We start from the raw sequence: 17,589 nt of genomic DNA, 5'->3' as shown, positions 1-17,589 counted from the left end.
CAGAGGGATAGAATGTTCTGGTAGGAAAGCAGCCCCATTCGTCCCTGGTGACGTGTGCCTCACAGGTAACCATGGCAGTGTTTGATCTGTGCTCCTGAGTCGCTTTCTCTGTCAGTTAGCACATTCAGGAGAGCTGCCTTTTAGAGTACATAACAGATTTATTTCCTTTCAAGAACACATGGAAAAAAATGTATTTTGCAATATGTACGAAATATTAAAAATCATATAATTTTATGATTATTTTTTTTGAAGAAGGATCAACATATATTGCCATATATTTTCACTATATGACAACATATTTGAAACATATGACAATATATTTGAAATATATGACAATATATTATTCCTATTGTATGAATATATAGGCCTATGGCCTACTTTGATAATGAATCATTTGCTTGTGTGTTGGACTCTTGTGGCTTGGCTGTGTAGTATGAGCTGTATATTCAGTGATAGGCTTAAAACATTAACACACAATTAAGAGACATGTGAGAATGTAAATTAACTGACTACTCCTATTCCTACTCCTAATGTAATGCCAGCATTTAAAATGTTACACATTATGTCGACAAAACATATTATCAACACCAGACTTGGCGGTTAGCTGCTAATCACTATTGCGGTGTGAATTATCGCTAATTATAATCATCAGCATGAAAACGACAGGTCGCGTAATTCCGAAGCAAAGCAGTGTACGCATTAGACCGGAGAAGGTGCATTGGAGTTACTTCACACTACAACGTAGAGCTGGGAGCAGGCAAACGATTCACCCGACGGTGTGCTCCGAAGCAACCCCCTAACAACAGCACCATGGTTACCACTTCCTTAGCCCCAGGGAGGCACGATGTTCGCGGCTCTCTGAGTCTCAGTGCCGCATCGCCTGCTGCAAGCCATTCTGGTGGCCAATAGATACTACTCTCTTTACATGCGTGTCAGTCTTTAATCACCTTGGCTTGGCGTAATTAGTTTCAAGGGGACTTCTAAGGTGATGATCTGCTCTTAGGGAAATTGAACCTGAAAGTTATGCACTACGTGTGGAAGGCATTCCGTGCCTTTGATGAAGAGGAACGAAAGTGTACTCTCTCATACTGCCTCATTAAATGGGGTGTGAGAAGGGAGAAGAATGTGGCTGTACAACATGGTTGTCATGATAATGAGTCTACTGTGCTTTTTTCTGGCCCGAAGAAACTTATTGTCTGAGGTGTCTCACATGCCAAATGTGATGAAAGATTCTTGATTATGATGTCAATTGTGATGATACTACTACTACTGCCAATAATAATAATAATAATAATAATAATAATAATAATAATACTAATTTGTTTAACTTTTCGTAATATTAGCTCAAATAAAAAGCACACGATACCGCATGATTTGAACATGTTGCATGTTTACATCACTCGGAATTGAAGGACAAGCTGTCTCTTTAAGTAACTCTCCGCAGACGTGCAAGATCCTTCGGTTAGAAATCTGTTATTTCCGTAGTCGTTTCCTACACACACGCCTTCAGAGAGGAAGCAGCCTATCAGAGCGGAGTGCACGTGACGAGCGTTCTTTGCGATGACCTCATCCCTTGTGTGGGATGACGTCAAGTACAAGATGGATGGAATCATGACTGCCACACGCTTAACGGAATTCTAAAATAGTCTTTTTTAGGTGCTCCGCGGGAACTAAAGTAAATCAGAAGGGTGAGTTAAAGCATGAGACCACTTTGGTTGCATATAGCTGCGACTGCTTGAGTTAACCTATCTGTTTACGTTTAGGAAAAGCGTCCTTTCCTGACGTAACGCTGAGGTGATTTCTTTCTCTTTCTCCTAAGCGACTCCGCAGTGCCCGTTTTGGATGCTGCGTCTGCGCTCTTTCAGAGAAATGACAGGAGATGGCGTGTGCGCAGGCTCATTGACCACACTGTTTTTCTCTGTCTGTATTTGGACTGTCGCGGGCTTGCGTGTGCAGTAAAGAGCTTTGTGTTTGGATTAGCGTCATTACTTTGTTGTTTCGGGATAATTGTCTGAGTGAGTGTACGAGCCACGGGAGTGCTAGCTAGACGCATGTCTGTCATGTGCGGAGTGACAAATGTAACTCCATGTAGCTAGCTACTTAGCAAACTAGCAAGCGTTCGAGCCCTTCAGTTTTGTCACTAACTTGCCAGAACTAGGATGATAATACGAAATAAACTCTTATTTAGGCCATGGAAATATATTTAACGGTAGACATGATACAGGCGACTTCCAGGTTCAAACCGTAAAAGGACTGTGGCGTGCGCATGCGCATATTTCAATGCTTTATGCCTGAATTTAGGCTTTCCGGTTACCCCGTATCTGAAAATAGCGTTATGACCAGTTCCGATTATTTCAGCACAATGTTTTTTCAAAAATATCAGATATAACAGGTGTGTAGAGGACTGGGGATTGTTAAATTGATCTTACTGTTGGCTCAACATTATTTCATAAATAATACCAAAATATATAAATAGTTTTGCTTCTAAAAACTTAATGACATCTAGTAAACGTGTTTCCATAAATAGCCTGGGTGTTTGTTGCTGTAATTAACACGTTTTATAAAGATTGTTTTTGTTATTGTTGTAAATATTCTTCTTCTTCTTCTTCTTCTTCTTCTTCTTCTTCTTCTTCTTCTTCTTCTTCTTCTTCTTCTTCTTTTTATTATTATTATTATTATTATTATTATTATTATTATTATTTATTATTATTATTATTATATGTATTTATTTGGTGTTGATCATCTCAGGCATTTACATGACAATGTGCTGCTGAAATGAGTATATGCATTAATAAATGCAAAACTAACTGATCAGAGTGCTTAAAGTATGGAGGGCCAGTGTACAGGACAGGTGGTTCTGGTGTAATCGTGGAGTGTGTATGTGATTTATATGAAGGCAGATTTTCACAATGTGTTCACATGATTAATTGTTTTTACATTAAAAAAAAAAAATATATATATATATATATATATATATATATATATAAACATATAAAACTCTACCAGGGCCCCCCACGACCTCATGGAGGGACTGCTGAAATAAAGCAGCTGCTTACACAGTTAACTCACTTGAATTGATTTCTTGGGACTGAGCTGGTTGTTGATTTCTAACTAAAAAACAAAACCAACGACCAATAAATCTCAACCAGCAATCTCCACAGCGCCAAAGGTGAATAGCCAGAACTAGGATATTGAAAAGCCTCCAAATGAAAGACTGCTTTTTTATTTTAAAAAGTAATCCTTTATGACCCAGAACACGACCAGAAGGTAGGCTAGTCGAAAAGCTGAAACAAAATGGATGCGGAGTCTTGTATCTTCATTTTGTTTTATATTTGTTTTTTCCGACAGCCAGGATGGAGAGCCTGGTGCACTACATAAACCCGGCACATGCCATCTCCCTGCTGGGCGTGCTCAACGAGCAGCGTCTGAAAGGTCAGCTCTGCGATGTCGTCTTGGTCGTCGGCGACCAGAAGTACCAGGCTCACAAGAGCATTCTGGCCGCCAGCAGCGAGTATTTCCACTCCCTCTTCGCCAGGAGGGAGTCCGGAGCCCAGGCCGCCGTTCAGCTGGACTTCTGCGAGCCGGACGCCTTCGAGAACGTGCTGAACTACATCTACTCCTCGTCGCTGTTCGTGGACAAGGGCAGCCTGGCGGCCATTCAGGAGCTGGGATACAGCCTGGGCATCCCGTTTCTGACGAACATCATGTCGACCAGGCCTCAGGTCTCGTACAGCGTCTCCAGGAAGAGGATGTCCTTTTCGGAGGAGGACGACAACGGTTGCCAGCAGAGGAGCGTCATCGTCCGTCAGAGTCGGGGCGACCTGCCGAGCGCCAGTTCCTCTCATCACAAAGGCCTGAATCCACAAGGGAACACGACATCGAAACAGGCAGAAACCCCCACGGAGTCCAAACACATTACGTCTTCTAAGGCTGTGGGCAAGCCCTCCCAGCCCACAGGACAAGGCGAGGCCAGTCAGACCTCAAGGAAAACGACCCCCGTCCCCAGGAAGACAGCGGAGCCCACCGCCAATCCTGAAGACAAGTCTCATCCGTCGGTCTCTCTCCTGAGGGAGAGGACGGCGCTCATGACCTGCACTCGGCCGCAGCTGACCTCCTCGGTTTCCTTCAGCGAATCTCAGATACGGCACAGCGGCTTGCAGCCCGACGCCATCGGCATTCGAGACGACCCGCCTCCACCCTCGTACGATCCCAAGAAGGTTTCCCCGGGTCAGGCCAGCGAGTCCAGTCAGGCTATTGACCGCAGTGGCCCCCTCATAAAGAGCCTTTTGCGCAGGTCTCTATCTATGGACAGCCCCGTCCCGGTCTTCTCCCCGGCCCTGGAGCTCAAGACCCCACAGAGTCGGGAGCAGTCTGTGGTCAAGATGGCCGCCAGGAATCTGGCTGACGCGGAGCCAGCGGACCAGAAGCCTCCCAAGCTCAGCGCGGTCCCGCCGTTGATTCTGAAGTCCAGGCACTGCAACCGATACGAGGAGGAGGACGCGCATGCGGCCGAGGTCCACGTGAAGACGGAACCCAGCAGCCCCCTCGCCGATCCGTCTGACATCATACGCATCACCGTCGGCGACAACCTGCCCGTGAACTTCAGGGACTTTCACATCAACTTTGACGAGGGGCCGAGAGCGTTTTTCAAACATTCGGGAAAGAGGAAGGCGAGGCTTGACAGCCGGAGGAACCCAATGAAGAAGGCTAGGGGTGCGAACGAAATGGACGAAGTCGCAACGGAGGACAGCAGGCTGACCGCCGCTCCTCACGGTTTCGACAAGGAGGACAACAACGAACCGGGAGAATCCAGACAGAGCAGAATGTTCAAGTGCTGGAATTGCCTGAAGGTTTTCCGGTCTAACGCGGGACTTTACCGCCACGTGAACATGTACCACAACCCGGAAAAGCTCTACTCCTGCGACATCTGCCACAAGCGGTTCCACACCAACTTCAAGGTGTGGACGCACTGCCAGACTCAGCACGGGGTGGTGCAGAACCCGGCTCCGTCCTCCAGCTCCTACACTGTCCTTGACGAGAAGTTTCAGCGGAAACTGATCGACATCGTGCGCGAAAGAGAAATAAAAAAGGCCCTGATCATGAAGCTCAGGCGAAACAAGCAGGGAGGTCTACAGTCGCAGCCTTTCGGGAAAAGGAGTCTGAGGAGGTCCAGGAGCTACATGTGTCCTTACTGCGGGAAGCTGTTCTGGTTCCAGTCTCAGTATAGGCAGCATCTAAAAATGCACAACGGGGAGAAGTCCGACCAGGAGGCACAGAGAGAGGACGAACTCCTCCAAGCTCATGACCAGGCGGTCCATTTGAAAGAAAACAAAGGCAAAGACGTCTACCCCTGCCGGCTTTGCAACGAGAAACTGAGCTCGCTGCTGGAGCAGGGGAACCACGAGAGGGGCTGCAGACACGCGACCGTGTGCCCGTACTGCGGCCTCCGGTTCTCCAGCCCAGCGGTCAAGAAGGAGCACGAGACCCACTGCGAGTACAAGAAGCTGACCTGCCTGGAGTGCATGCGCACCTTCAAGTCCTCCTTCAGCATATGGCGCCACCAGGTGGAGGTGCACAATCAGAACATGATGACCGTGGAGGAGCAGATGACCCTCGGCCTCCAGGAGAACAACGGGGAGGTGTCCGACCACCTCCAGCCCCTCGGGCCTGGCCCGCAACCTGCCGGCACGGCGAGACCCAAAGACGAGGTGGTCTACAGCGACTCCTCCGGGCCGGTGATGTTTGACTCGGAGGACTCGTCCTTCATGGCGGAGGACCTGAGCACCTCCCACCACCAGGGGGAGCTGAAGGTGAAGGAGGAGCCGCTGGAGGAGGCGGTGGACAGCCGGGAGGAGCAGGGCGGGCCATCGTCGGCGGAGACGGGGCCCGAGGAGCCCGGCGTGTGGCCGTGCGAGAAGTGCGGCAAGCTCTTCAGCGCTCACAAGCAGCTGGAGCGCCACCAGGAGCTGCTCTGCCACATCAAGCCCTTCATCTGCCACATCTGCAACAAGGCCTTCAGGACCAACTTCCGCCTCTGGAGCCACTTCCAGTCCCACATGGCCGCTCAGGAGGAGCCGCCCGGGTCCCGAGAGGGCGACCGGCGGCCCTCGTCCCCATCGCCCTCCCCGCCCCCGGCTGCCTCCGCTCCCTGGCCGTCCGCCCCGCCTCGGGAACTCTCCCCCACATCCGGCCCGCCGGGACCGCCAGAGGCGGCGGGGGAGCCGGTTACCAAATTCCCGAATCCGGAGCAGGAGAAGCCGGAGGGGGGCCTGCCGAAGGCGGCCGATGCCGCGGACAAGCCTCTCACGCCTCAGGAATCGGACACTCTGTTTTACCACGCGCCTACGCTCTCGGCCCTGACGTTTAAGAGGCAGTACATGTGCAAGCTCTGCCACAGGACCTTCAAGACTGCCTTCAGTCTTTGGAGCCACGAGAGGAGCCATGAACAGAGCAACACAAACCCATAGCGCAGTGCGTCATTTGAAGTGGTCAAATATTATCTTCAAAAAATAGTCGTAAGAAATCTGATCTAACAATTCCCGAGTATTCTTGCTGGCAAAATCATCAGAAATTCTACTTTTCAAGACGGTTTGTTTTGTTTTTTTTGTTAATTGATTTCTATAAATATCCATCTGTCTAAACCAGAGTACATGTATCCATTTAAAAAGAATCTATATATTTTATATCCTGCCTTTTCTTTCCTTCACGGATAGTGCAAGTGATTTGTAACTTTTTTCAAATTGACTGAACTGTTTCATTCTTTCACTTTTTTGCCAAACATGATGGTTTTCATTCATTTCTATTGGAAAAATAAGTTTAATTCATAAAAAGAATTTTATAAAACATTGCAGCATGGTTGTGTAAATAACACTGTGGCAATGTTTTCATAATTTTTTTATTCATCACTTCTACCCAAACCACAACTTCTTACCAACATTATATGTGCGTGGACATCACATGTATACATGCAATTTAAAGTTATTGTTCCCAGACAAAGTAACAATGGCTTAATTTCACAATGTTTACATTCTGAAATATTTAAAAAATGCTACTTGGCTGGCTGGTCTCGCTTACCCGAGGGATAAGCACTCGACTTCCTGAATTCATTAGAAACGCCACTATGCATGTGAGCCTGAAGTTACATTTTTTGTTTTTAAGTTTGACCAGAATACAGGACAGGATGCAGTGTTGAAGGGGCTAGCAGATGTTTTGTTTTCTAAATAAACATACAGTCATTTGTAATCTCAACATTCCCAAAAACAGAATTTTCTGGTAAAATCAAAGGTGGATGGGTTACAGATGGGCTGACAAAATATGGTCGGCTTGCCGTCAAGGCCTTATTGTTAGCAGTGTGAATATATTTAGATATATAGTCTTATGTAAAAGTGTTTGGGCGTATGAATGTATATACTTTTGCTATTTTGTTTTTAAAGTTTTTGCTTCTCTTCACTCTAGTTTCTTGCTTTTTGCCTCAGAAACATGGGAATTAAGCACCTCAGACATGAGTGCATCTCTTTGTACAACTTTAAAAACATTTTTGAAAGTGCTTTATTAAGTAAGAAATGTACAGTTTTGGGTAAATTAAGTGCTCTTGCAAAAGACTAGTAATTGTGGTGTGGTGGGTGATATAAAATGGTTACCTCTGTTATCTCTGCCTTTCTGTAGCTGTCTGAGACAGCACTATTCATAGACAGCGTGGCGCACGTAAGCAAACTCTCCGATTCATTGGTTGTTGTGTACTCTGTTAGACTTTAATATTTCTGAAATTCAAGACTGTTTTGTAGAACATTACTCCATTTCTTTCTTCTTTTTTCTTTCTTCTTTTTTTTTTACCAGGCCTAACAACGGTTGCCTTGCTCATGTTTATTTTGTCTGCATTGTGGGGACGTAGTATAGTCTAGGTAAATGGCTATAAGTATGTTGTATTGCAATGGTTAAATTAACAGTTTTGTGTTTTTTTCGTGTTGGGAACATGATGTACTTTGATTAACTTTCGCTTCAAATTGTTTGCTGTAAAGAACAGGAGGTCAGATTTTACAATTACCAACAGGCTGTAAATATGTATTTCACCCCAGTATTTTTATTTTACTCAAAGATGAATGGGGGTATTTGCTTGCTGATGGAGATTATTGATGGGTTATTCTGGTGTCTTCAAGTCTGACATCAGTATAAACCAGCTGGAATCCTTGTGATTGGAAATAGTTGCCATCACTTTCACAATATACGTAATAGCCTATGTCCTCTGGCAGATAAGATCCTATCACTTCCATCATTAAATCTTACCCCTGCGACCAATCAACAGCTTGAGATCCACACATTTCTTCAGGGAGATGGGGACAATGAGCTAATTGGCAAGTGAACTGTTTTTCTTTATGTGGTGCCTGGCAAGAAAAGGTCATGACAAGAATGCAGAAATTCCACTTATGCATATAAAATTTAGGCCTGAAACAAATTGAATTGAATTGTATTACAGTTCTTCTTTGTACTGCAGCCCTGAAATAACTGTTATGTATGGGGAAGACAATAATTTATTATTGTTATGGATTATTTGCCTTGGATATTAGTGCGGGGCACATTAATCTGGTGCCTTTCAACTATGTAACCTATCCCCAATTCCATTGATATATGGACATTTAGTTATCCATAAATTGGCAGGAGAAATGTGGGCGCTCACTCACTGTTTAGAGTTTATTTTTCTCTCGACTCGTGCTCTAACACATCAAAGCTCAGGAACTAGATTGCGTATATGTGGCCAAAGGAGGGATGGCAGTATATATTTCATATTTTTAATTTCAAATATTAAATCTGGTAGCCAAATCTAATGCTTGCTACTTAGGGCCGATTTGAATTCCAAAGACTCTCAAGCTAATTTGCTCAATTCTTGATTTTTCTTTTTGTTTAAATACGCCGGGCAACTTTATTTTAAGTTAGTTCAAAATTTACCACAGCTCTAATGTGCAGCTTCAAGAACCTTTTAAGCTTTTGATAATATTGATGATAACATGAAACCACATTTTCCCACTTAGTCTTAGATATTCGCTTTTCACCAGTCAGTTTCAGTTTGCTCATTGTGGTCTTTACAACTCAAATATAGTATATGTGGATCTGTGACTCCCTAAATGAATTGTACAAGATGGACAAAGATTTAACATATTGCTAAACAATTTTTTCTATTGTTTCAGATGAAGCCAGTGTCACTTTAAACATTGCGTTTGTATACATAGGTCGCCTTGCTTATTCGTTATAAAAATCAAACTGTATTCATGGCTGTACAAGTTGAAAAACACCTATGTACAATGTGGGGGAAAGATTTTTTTTTTTCGCTCTGTATGTGGTGCATGGTAGAAGTTTATTGTTTCAAGTAATTACTACAAATGTTTTGCACACAGAATACTTATCTCCATTTTAATATAGCACACAACTAAAGGGTGCTGTATCAGTACTTCAGTGCGTAAGTACTTAGTAAGAGGGAGCTGCGTTAGTACACTGCATGCCATATGCCTAAAACCCTCAGGAACAAGTGAATGACACTTTTTACCAGATTGAGATTATTAACGGTACCCAGTATGGACCCTAAAACCAGACTAACAGCATATCAATGGCATGTCATTTTCCCCACTCTGGACCACATGTGTTGTTTTATTTTTAAACTCACAGAAATGGGCAAAAGGACTAAGGCTAAACAGTATTAAACAAGTCCGTTGAGTTTTTTTTTTTTTTTATTGCGACGATGTTAATAACATGCCACACCCTTAGATACCGCCCAAGTTAAAATACACTTTGCTTTGGTTTGTAAACTTGTAGGATACAAACATGGTCTTCATGAAAACCCCAGATTTGCAGTGCTGTATAATCCAAGATAACATTAAAAAGGACCATGCTATCCGTAATAAATCGTATAAATGGAAATGTCAGATTTCCTTTCTCACATCTCACAGTAAATATTACATTACTTCATTCAATTAAGATATTTGTGATTGAAGATAAGTATGTATATAAAATTCTTTCTCATTCTTTGACCTGTTTCTCGAATATTCTGAAAGATTGTAAGACATTGAATGCATAGAATGAACACATTTAATATGATGTATGCAGCAGCATTTGTAAAAAATCTTTGTTCAGTTTTTTAACTGTAATCTCCCTGTTTTTGAAGATTATATCTTTTTGGTATTACTGTGGTATCACTGCAATAACTTTAATATTTGTAATAATATGGATTGCAAAATTGTGGCTTCAAACTGCATCAGTTTTGTGTTAGTGCTTTTTTCTACTGTTCTTGGTTTCTTAGTTACTAAAATAAAGTGAGCCACTGCAGTGGCAGTTTTGACATTCTCTGGTGTCTTGGGCCTCAAAGCCTTCATTATTCCTATTTGAAAAATCATTGCTTCAGCTGTTTAAATGCCACAGCTCTACAAATCTTACCCACAAGATTACTGATTTATATTGCACCAAATAAAGTGGATTGGCAATGTTAATAGGAACATAATATGAATGTCATAACATTAATCATGGGTTGAAGCCCATATGGCTAAACCCCTATAGTTTTCATGTGGTTTCTTTTTATTTCATTCGTCAATTTTGCGTGAGATAGTAAGACAATAGAGACTTGAAACCTGGCACACTCATCACAAATGCGTGAAATAAATACAGGATATATCACCTCAGTTGGCCACATGGGGGCGCTATAACGAAAATTATATTTATAATTCCCACTCTGTCCGATTCACACCAGATTTGGTGCAAGTATTCCCTGGAAGCACCTTTGATAAGCATGCATGCCTTAGATAACTAAAGTCTGCCATATTGGATTTTTTGCTTATTTGCATACAGTGGGGTCAAAAAGTCAGAGACCACAAGTGAAAATGCTTCTATTTTGCAATATTTTCTCATTTAATACAAATGTTTTCATTACAAATTATACTATCAGCATAACAATTTGAGTGAAAGTTGAATCTTTAAAAAATGTACATGAATTTCAGAATTTCTTAGTATTTGGTATGTCCCCCCTTTGCTTTAATATCAGTGTGCACTCGAGCTGGCATGGACTCCACAAATCTGTGCAAAACCTGATGATACATATTATCCCAGAATCAGGGCCGGCGCATGCACTGGGCAAACTGAGCAATTGCCCAGGGCGCCAAGCCACTAGGGGACGCCAAAGCCAAAGGGCACCGCGCCAGGCGCCACCAATGAAAAGAATATATATCGCGCTCTCTCTCCATCTCAAACCAAAAATGAAACGGTCGTCGAAACTAAGTGGGGCGCAAAATAGACGCCGTACACTTGAAAAGACAAAAGCCCTGGAAGCATATCCAAAATTATCACGGCTGCCAGTGCCTGCAGCGGCGGGCGAAGGGAGTGCTGTGGCTGAGACTGAGAGACGTGAGGCACAGCCAGCAGCGGAAGACACAGCAGCACAGCTAGCAAATGCTGCTGCGGAACTTGGCCAAGAGAGTGAGAGTGAGACAGAGAGAAGAGCAGGTGGGTCGGCTGCTGACCTGCCTTTAATAGTAAGCCTATCTGATGACCCCGCATTATGGTCGAACCGAATCTCTGACTCAGTCAGAATAGAGTTAGTTAAAAGAGGCCCAAAGCAGCTGATGAACAATATTTTCCCGCAAAATAAAGACTCCCCTCCTCGGAGATTTCGTAAGGAGAACTTTTTCATGACACTTAAAAATGGTGAAAAAATAAAGCGATCGTGGTTATTGTACTCCGAATCTACGGATAGGGTTTTCTGTTTTTGTTGCATGTTATTCGGGAAACGTGATGTCTGTCTGTCAAAAGATGGCTATAACGTATGGAAACACATCAGTGAATGTCTAAGTAGCCACGAGCGCTCGAAAACACACACCCACTGTATGGAGGAATGGCACACTCTTAAGGCTGGACTGGCCAGTAAGAGAACTTTGGACTATCAAAACATGGAGCTAATTGAGAGAGAGCAAAATTACTGGAGGGCAGTGATAACCAGAATTATCAGCATCATCTGTCATTTAGCTGAACATAACATGGCCTTTCGTGGGACAACAGAAAAACTGTACGACCCCTCCAATGGGCATTTCTTAGGGCAGTTAGAGCTGATGGCTAAATATGACCCAGTAATGAGTGAAACATTTAAGACGAGTTGAGAGATGTGACATAACAACTCATTACCTAAGCAAGGATATTCAGAACGAACTGATAGTGAGGATAGGAAGGATGGTTCTTCAGGCCATTACTGAAAAGGTTCATAATGCAAAATACTATGCAGTGATTATGGATTGTACGCCCGACATTAGTCATGTTGAACAGATGTCAATCATTTTACGTATTGTGAATTGCGAGAACCCTGCTGCTGTTTCGATTGCGGAACACTTTACTGGATTTATCCCAGTTGAGTCCACAACAGGCGAAGCACTATGTGATACTTTCTTGGGCCATCTGGAAAATATGGGCCTCAACATTAATGAATGTAGAGGTCAAAGCTATGACAACGGGAGTAATATGAAAGGCAAGAAACAGGGAGTGCAAAAACGAATCCTTGATCTGAACAAAAAAGCGCTCTTCATGCCATGTGGCAGCCACACCTTAAACTTGGTTGTTTCTGATGCTGCCAAGTCCTCTGTGCAGTCTGTAACATTTTTTGGAATCCTACAGAGAGGAGAGTCATCTTCAGCTCTTCAACTAATCGCTGGTCCATACTGAAAGATAATGTCTCCGGGCTGACCGTCAAACCCCTCTCAGACACTCGTTGGGAATCTCGTATAGACAGCGTGAAAGTGTTACGCTATCAGTTGGAAGAAGTGCATTGTGCCCTGGAGGCACTGGCGGATCATTCACTCGAGAAAAGAGATGGCATAACAGCGACAGAGGCCAGAAGCCTGGCTACAGAGATTTCATCAGGGCCCTTTATCATGTGCATTGTTGTGTGGTACAACATTTTGTATCATATTAATCGCGTGAGCAAAATACTCCAGAGTCCCCCAGTCGGTATGGAAACCCTCAGAAATGAAACTCGCACTGTGGTCGAGTTTTTGCGAGATTTCAGAGAGAACGGTTTTGTGGCTGCTCGCGCAGATGCAAGAGAAATCGCCGACAAGGCCGGTGTGGAACTGGCGTTTCCTGAACAAAGACGACGAAAGAAAAGGGCAATGTTTGACGATGAAAGTGCAGATAGTCGCCCACAATTGACACCCGAGGAGAGCTACAAGCGAGATTTTTTTCTCCCCCTGGTTGACACAGCTCTAACCAGTCTAACAGAGAGATTTTCACAGCTGGATGGTTTCAGTGATTTGTTTGGATTTCTCTTCAGCGCCACAGACATGCGGACAGTGATCGAAAACAGCACACTGCGTGACAGGTGCCAACATTTTGCGGAGGAGATGGAGGACATAGATCCTGACGACCTGCGTCTTGAGATAGGCATAGTGGTCAAGAGCTATCCCAGTGGCTTGCCTGATTCTCCCTTTGATATACTGAGTTACATTTACCGGGAAAACATCTTGGATCTGTACCCAAATCTCAGCGTTGCCCTGCGCATATTGTTGACTGTGCCGGTAACAGTGGCCTCTGGTGAGAGACGCTTTTCTCAACTCAAACTCATGAAAATTTACTTGCGGTCAACTATGTCTCAAGACCGTCTGAATGGACTGGCCGAAATTGCAATTGAGCGCCAAATATCTCGCAAATTGGATTACTCCAAGATAATTGAAGAGTTCGCTGCAGAATTATTTGACAATATTCCAAAGGGCACCTTGTGATGTTACAGAATGCTTGGCTTTTGTCAGACTTTTGGCAAGTGTCCCCATAAATGTTCAATGTGGTTGGTCAGGTGATTGTGGAATGAGCAACACTCCTAGCATTTCTTTGGTCTTTGACTAGTGAAATGTTTGAAAGTGGAAATTACCGATCCCATATTAATTTATTTCGCACAATCCTTCATTGTTTATGCCACATGACATAATGCCTTAATCTGCCACAGCGTGAGGCTATAATCAAACGTTGTGGCCATAGTTCTAGGTTTTGATCTCCAGAGAATATACATGATGTGGGTCGACATGGCTCAGGCAGTAAGATCAGTCGTCTGGCAGTCGGAGGGCTGCCGGTTCGATCCCCCGCCCGGGCTGTGTCGAAGTGTCCCTGAGCAAGACACCTAACCCCCAAATGCTCCTGACGAGCTGGTCGGGGCCTTGCATGGCAGCCAATCGCCGTCGGTGTGTGAGTGTGTGTATGAATGGGTGAATGGAGAAGCATCAATTGTACAGCGCTTTGGATAAAGGCGCTATATAAATGCCTGCCATTTACACTTTTACCAGGATAATGATTTCTCAGAAAGGATATAGACTTTGAATATGAAATTAACAATGTATCTGTTACGATTTAAAAAAAAATTTATGGAAAAAGAACTGTCAGGGGGTTTAGTGTAGTGGAAAGCATGTCGCATAAGCAGCCAACTAGACTAGAGTACAGAGCTGGCGCCTTTTGTTGTCCCAACATCCATCTCCCGTGTGGGATACAGTAAGACCCTTAGCTGCATAGCACGCATCCTGCAACTGAATAGTCATTGTTGTACAGTATTTGAACATTGCCATGCCAGGCGTGAATCAACTCGCTTGTGGGTTGAAGGCTTCCTCGCATACGCGTCCTTTGGAAACAAGGGCTATACGGCAAATGTTCCGGAACCGGCACGATCCCGGAAACAATGGCAAACTGTGATTATGTAAAACACAACAGTCAAATGGAAACCGTGTCCTCCCCCTTTGACAGATGTTGAGTGCCACGGGTCACAGTGATGTTTTTTCCCAAACTATTTCAGCCTCTTTTTTCAGACTACATTTCTTGGCTGGAAATCAGGAAGTGAATTTGGGAATGCTGTCTGCTGTGATGGGACCCTGGGGGAGACTGAAATCATGGGAAATCCAGGTCAAAGGAGGAGCACGCTGAAAAAGATTTCCACAAACTACAATTACGCACTCTGAAAAACAAAAGCAATACATAGATGGAGAAGTCATGTTTTCTAATCTGAAGTGGGATAAATATCCAACAATGTGTAAGACCATCATCTCCATCTTGTGCATTACATGTGAGCATCGAAAACAATTAATAATTTAGACTAGGTTGGCTTAAAAAAAAACATCATCATCTTCCCAATATATCAGTCACCTATATTTTGTTTGACAAATGCCTATCATCTGAACCAAAGGCATTTTATTTTTGTAATTTTATGAAGATACATTTAGTTGCTTGCAGAAATATAACTGAAATTTTATGCAACATTTAAAGTCCCATCTCACAAATACATTGTTGTTATTATGCGCTGAAGTTGTAGACATCATTTTCCAACTCAATTTATTTGTACAATATATTTATACTGGTGTCGAATATTTATACTGGTGACGTTACAGTAGCAATACAATACATATGAAAGGCAGTCATATTTTCAATCACTTTAAGGATCAACTGTTGCCAAAAGCGTGCTGTGCTAGTTTTTTCTGTTTTAACCCTAAATTGGTGATCGCTGTAATGATTATTTCCGAGCTTCGTTTGTACAAAACACCACCACTACTACTACTACTACTACTACTACTACAAATAACCAGAGACATTTTACTTTTTCTTTTCTTTTTTACCACGCGTATTTGTTTTGTTCGGAAGAGCGCCGGGCCTGCGCATTATTTCAATCTATAATGTTAGGAATTCATCAGGAACTCCAAAATTAGCTAGCTAGTCTATGTCAGTCATCGAATCAACCCACGCGTAGAAATTATTTCGCGTGGTCCAATAAGTCAGTAAGGCCTGTCAAAGAGTCCTCCTCCACAAACAGAGGTCTCTAAAGTGCCAATGTGTCCTTGATGAGTCTCCGCATGGTAGTGCTCACTGAGGTGCCAAGTGAGTCTGTGATCTGATACGTGATCTTGTACAGGTAAGGTTGGACATCTTTGAGACTGGTGTCGAACACGTTGTCCACCTCGGACTGCGTGGGCATCTTGGGCAGGTACTCGTGACGGTTGATCACCTCCACAATGTTAATTACTTTCTCGCCCAACTTCTCGCCCACTTTCTCACGGCAGATCTGCCTCTCTTGCTCGTTGGCCAAGTTGACGACGTTTACTTTGATGCTCCAGACTTCCCAGGGGATGCACTCGTCTGAGAAAGGCCAGCGGGACTTCTTTTTCTGGTAGAACTCCAGAGAAATCTGTCCCATTCCGTCGCTCCCAGAGTTCCCCAAAGCTTCCTGTAAACCATAATATGAATTGAATGTACATAAATAAATCAAGCGTTTCTACAGAACGTACACGACGTAGACATACGAGCCATCGGAAAGAACAGAAGCAAATTTAAATGCATCACCACCAAATCATTAACAATATCGGTACCAAAGCCATAGGCGGTTTCAACGTCATTATTCTCCAAGGTATGGCTAAGAAGTGTAGCATTTAGTTACCCAAAATCTTGTCTTGCTACTCTGTAGTGTAGTGCAGGGGTCGGCAACCCTGGTCCTGGAGAGCCGCAGGGTACACAGTTAACTCGCCTCACCTGGTTTCTTGGGTCTGAATCGGTTGCTGGTATTAAGGCGAAAACAAAAACCAGCACACCCTGCGGCTCTCCAGGACCAGGGTTGCCGACCCCTGGTGTAGTGTATGTACTGTTGATTAGGTACCAAATAACGTTAGTAATGCAATGTTGAAACTTGTTAGACGCAAGTTACCTTGAACTCCCCGACTGCTTTTCTGATGGCTCTGTCAAGCTCCTCGGAAGACACGCGAACAAAGGTGAAATCGATGAAGTCGCAGTCAATGTCCTGCGTTCCAACAGTGCCAATGGAATAAGTCCCCTCTTTCTTGTAGTGAAATTTTCCGGTGCTGCGGTGCAACAGAATCGTATGCAGTAGAGCCAACATGGCCTCGTCAACCTGCCTGCCCTCCACAGACACCTCCAACACTTCCGAACGGCAGTTCATATTGTGACTTGATACCTCGCTGTCGCAGGAGGAAATCAGAGATGCAGCTAACTACAGTTAGCCACGGTGGGGTTGGGGAGACGGCTATATTATTCTAAAGAATATTGTCCTCTCGACGGATTTCAAAACATCTACAGTCTACACTTGTAATGACTTGCTAGCAAATGTGTATGGCTATATAACTAGCTAGCTATGTTAAACAAATTATCGATAACGTGATATGTTTTCTTAATCTACGTCGATATAAATGATCTAGATATGCGATACATTTATTTAGTTAGCTGACGTGTGTTAGTCTGTGTGTGCATATAATACAAAGATACAGTCAAAATGTCGCTTCTCGAGGGCGGGGCTCAAAATGTGTAAACAAAAGACAAAATACGGAAAGCAGCAAGAACCATACCGGGCTTAGTCCACTGACCAATGGTTTTAGCCATGGCCACGGCTAGAGCTACTGATGCTGTCTAATTTGCGCTGATTGATTGTTGTTAGCTGTCCTGGCCCTCACTATCGTTGACTACCTAAATAATATCAGCGCGGAAACCAAGGTTTCACGCATACAAACACGTAACCAACAGAAAAACCCCGTTCATGTACCTCTGACATGTGCCACACAACAGATGTGCCGTTGCTGCTTTAACAAGTCG

The 17,589-nt window shown here is 43.8% G+C and overlaps 2 protein-coding genes across 3 annotated transcripts; one reads left to right on the top strand and one right to left on the bottom strand.

Annotated features, from left to right (window-relative positions):
- Nucleotides 1–1,581: 1,581 nt before the first annotated feature.
- zbtb21 (zinc finger and BTB domain containing 21) lies at nt 1,582–10,332 on the top strand. 2 transcript variants are annotated; one of them, XM_061250216.1, is made up of 2 exons: nt 1,582–1,688; nt 3,349–10,332. In XM_061250216.1, exon 2 carries the CDS (start codon nt 3,354–3,356, stop codon nt 6,465–6,467), a length of 3,114 nt encoding a protein of 1,037 aa, XP_061106200.1. In that variant the 5' UTR covers nt 1,582–1,688; nt 3,349–3,353; the 3' UTR covers nt 6,468–10,332. The 2 variants fall into 2 exon arrangements, with proteins under 2 accessions (XP_061106200.1, XP_061106201.1); XM_061250217.1 differs by having other exon boundaries at nt 1,587–1,688; nt 3,353–10,332.
- A 4,835-nt stretch (nt 10,333–15,167) lies between these two features.
- Nucleotides 15,168–17,582, bottom strand: atg101 (autophagy related 101). Its single transcript, XM_061248527.1, has 2 exons — nt 16,691–17,582; nt 15,168–16,216 (listed from the first exon to the last, which is right to left on the bottom strand). Exons 1-2 carry the CDS (start codon nt 16,940–16,942, stop codon nt 15,812–15,814), a joined length of 657 nt encoding a protein of 218 aa, XP_061104511.1. The 5' UTR covers nt 16,943–17,582; the 3' UTR covers nt 15,168–15,811.
- Between the last annotated feature and the right edge of the window lie 7 nt (nt 17,583–17,589).

Source organism: Conger conger, chromosome 7 (assembly GCF_963514075.1).
Source record: "Conger conger chromosome 7, fConCon1.1, whole genome shotgun sequence".
In the NCBI taxonomy this organism is placed as follows: domain Eukaryota; kingdom Metazoa; phylum Chordata; class Actinopteri; order Anguilliformes; family Congridae; genus Conger; species Conger conger.
Note: the sequence above shows the minus strand (reverse complement) of the source record. Positions and strands in the feature narration are given on the sequence as shown.

Bases quoted from the DNA above. Each gene is read 5' to 3' on its own strand.
- zbtb21 (XM_061250216.1), top strand. From the start codon at position 3,354: ATGGAGAGCCTGGTGCACTACATAAACCCGGCACATGCCATCTCCCTG.
- atg101 (XM_061248527.1), bottom strand. From the start codon at position 16,942: ATGAACTGCCGTTCGGAAGTGTTGGAGGTGTCTGTGGAGGGCAGGCAG. The intron at 16,217-16,690 runs GTAACTTGCGTC...TATGGTTTACAG, and splicing joins AAGCAGTCGGGGAGTTCAAG to GAAGCTTTGGGGAACTCTGG.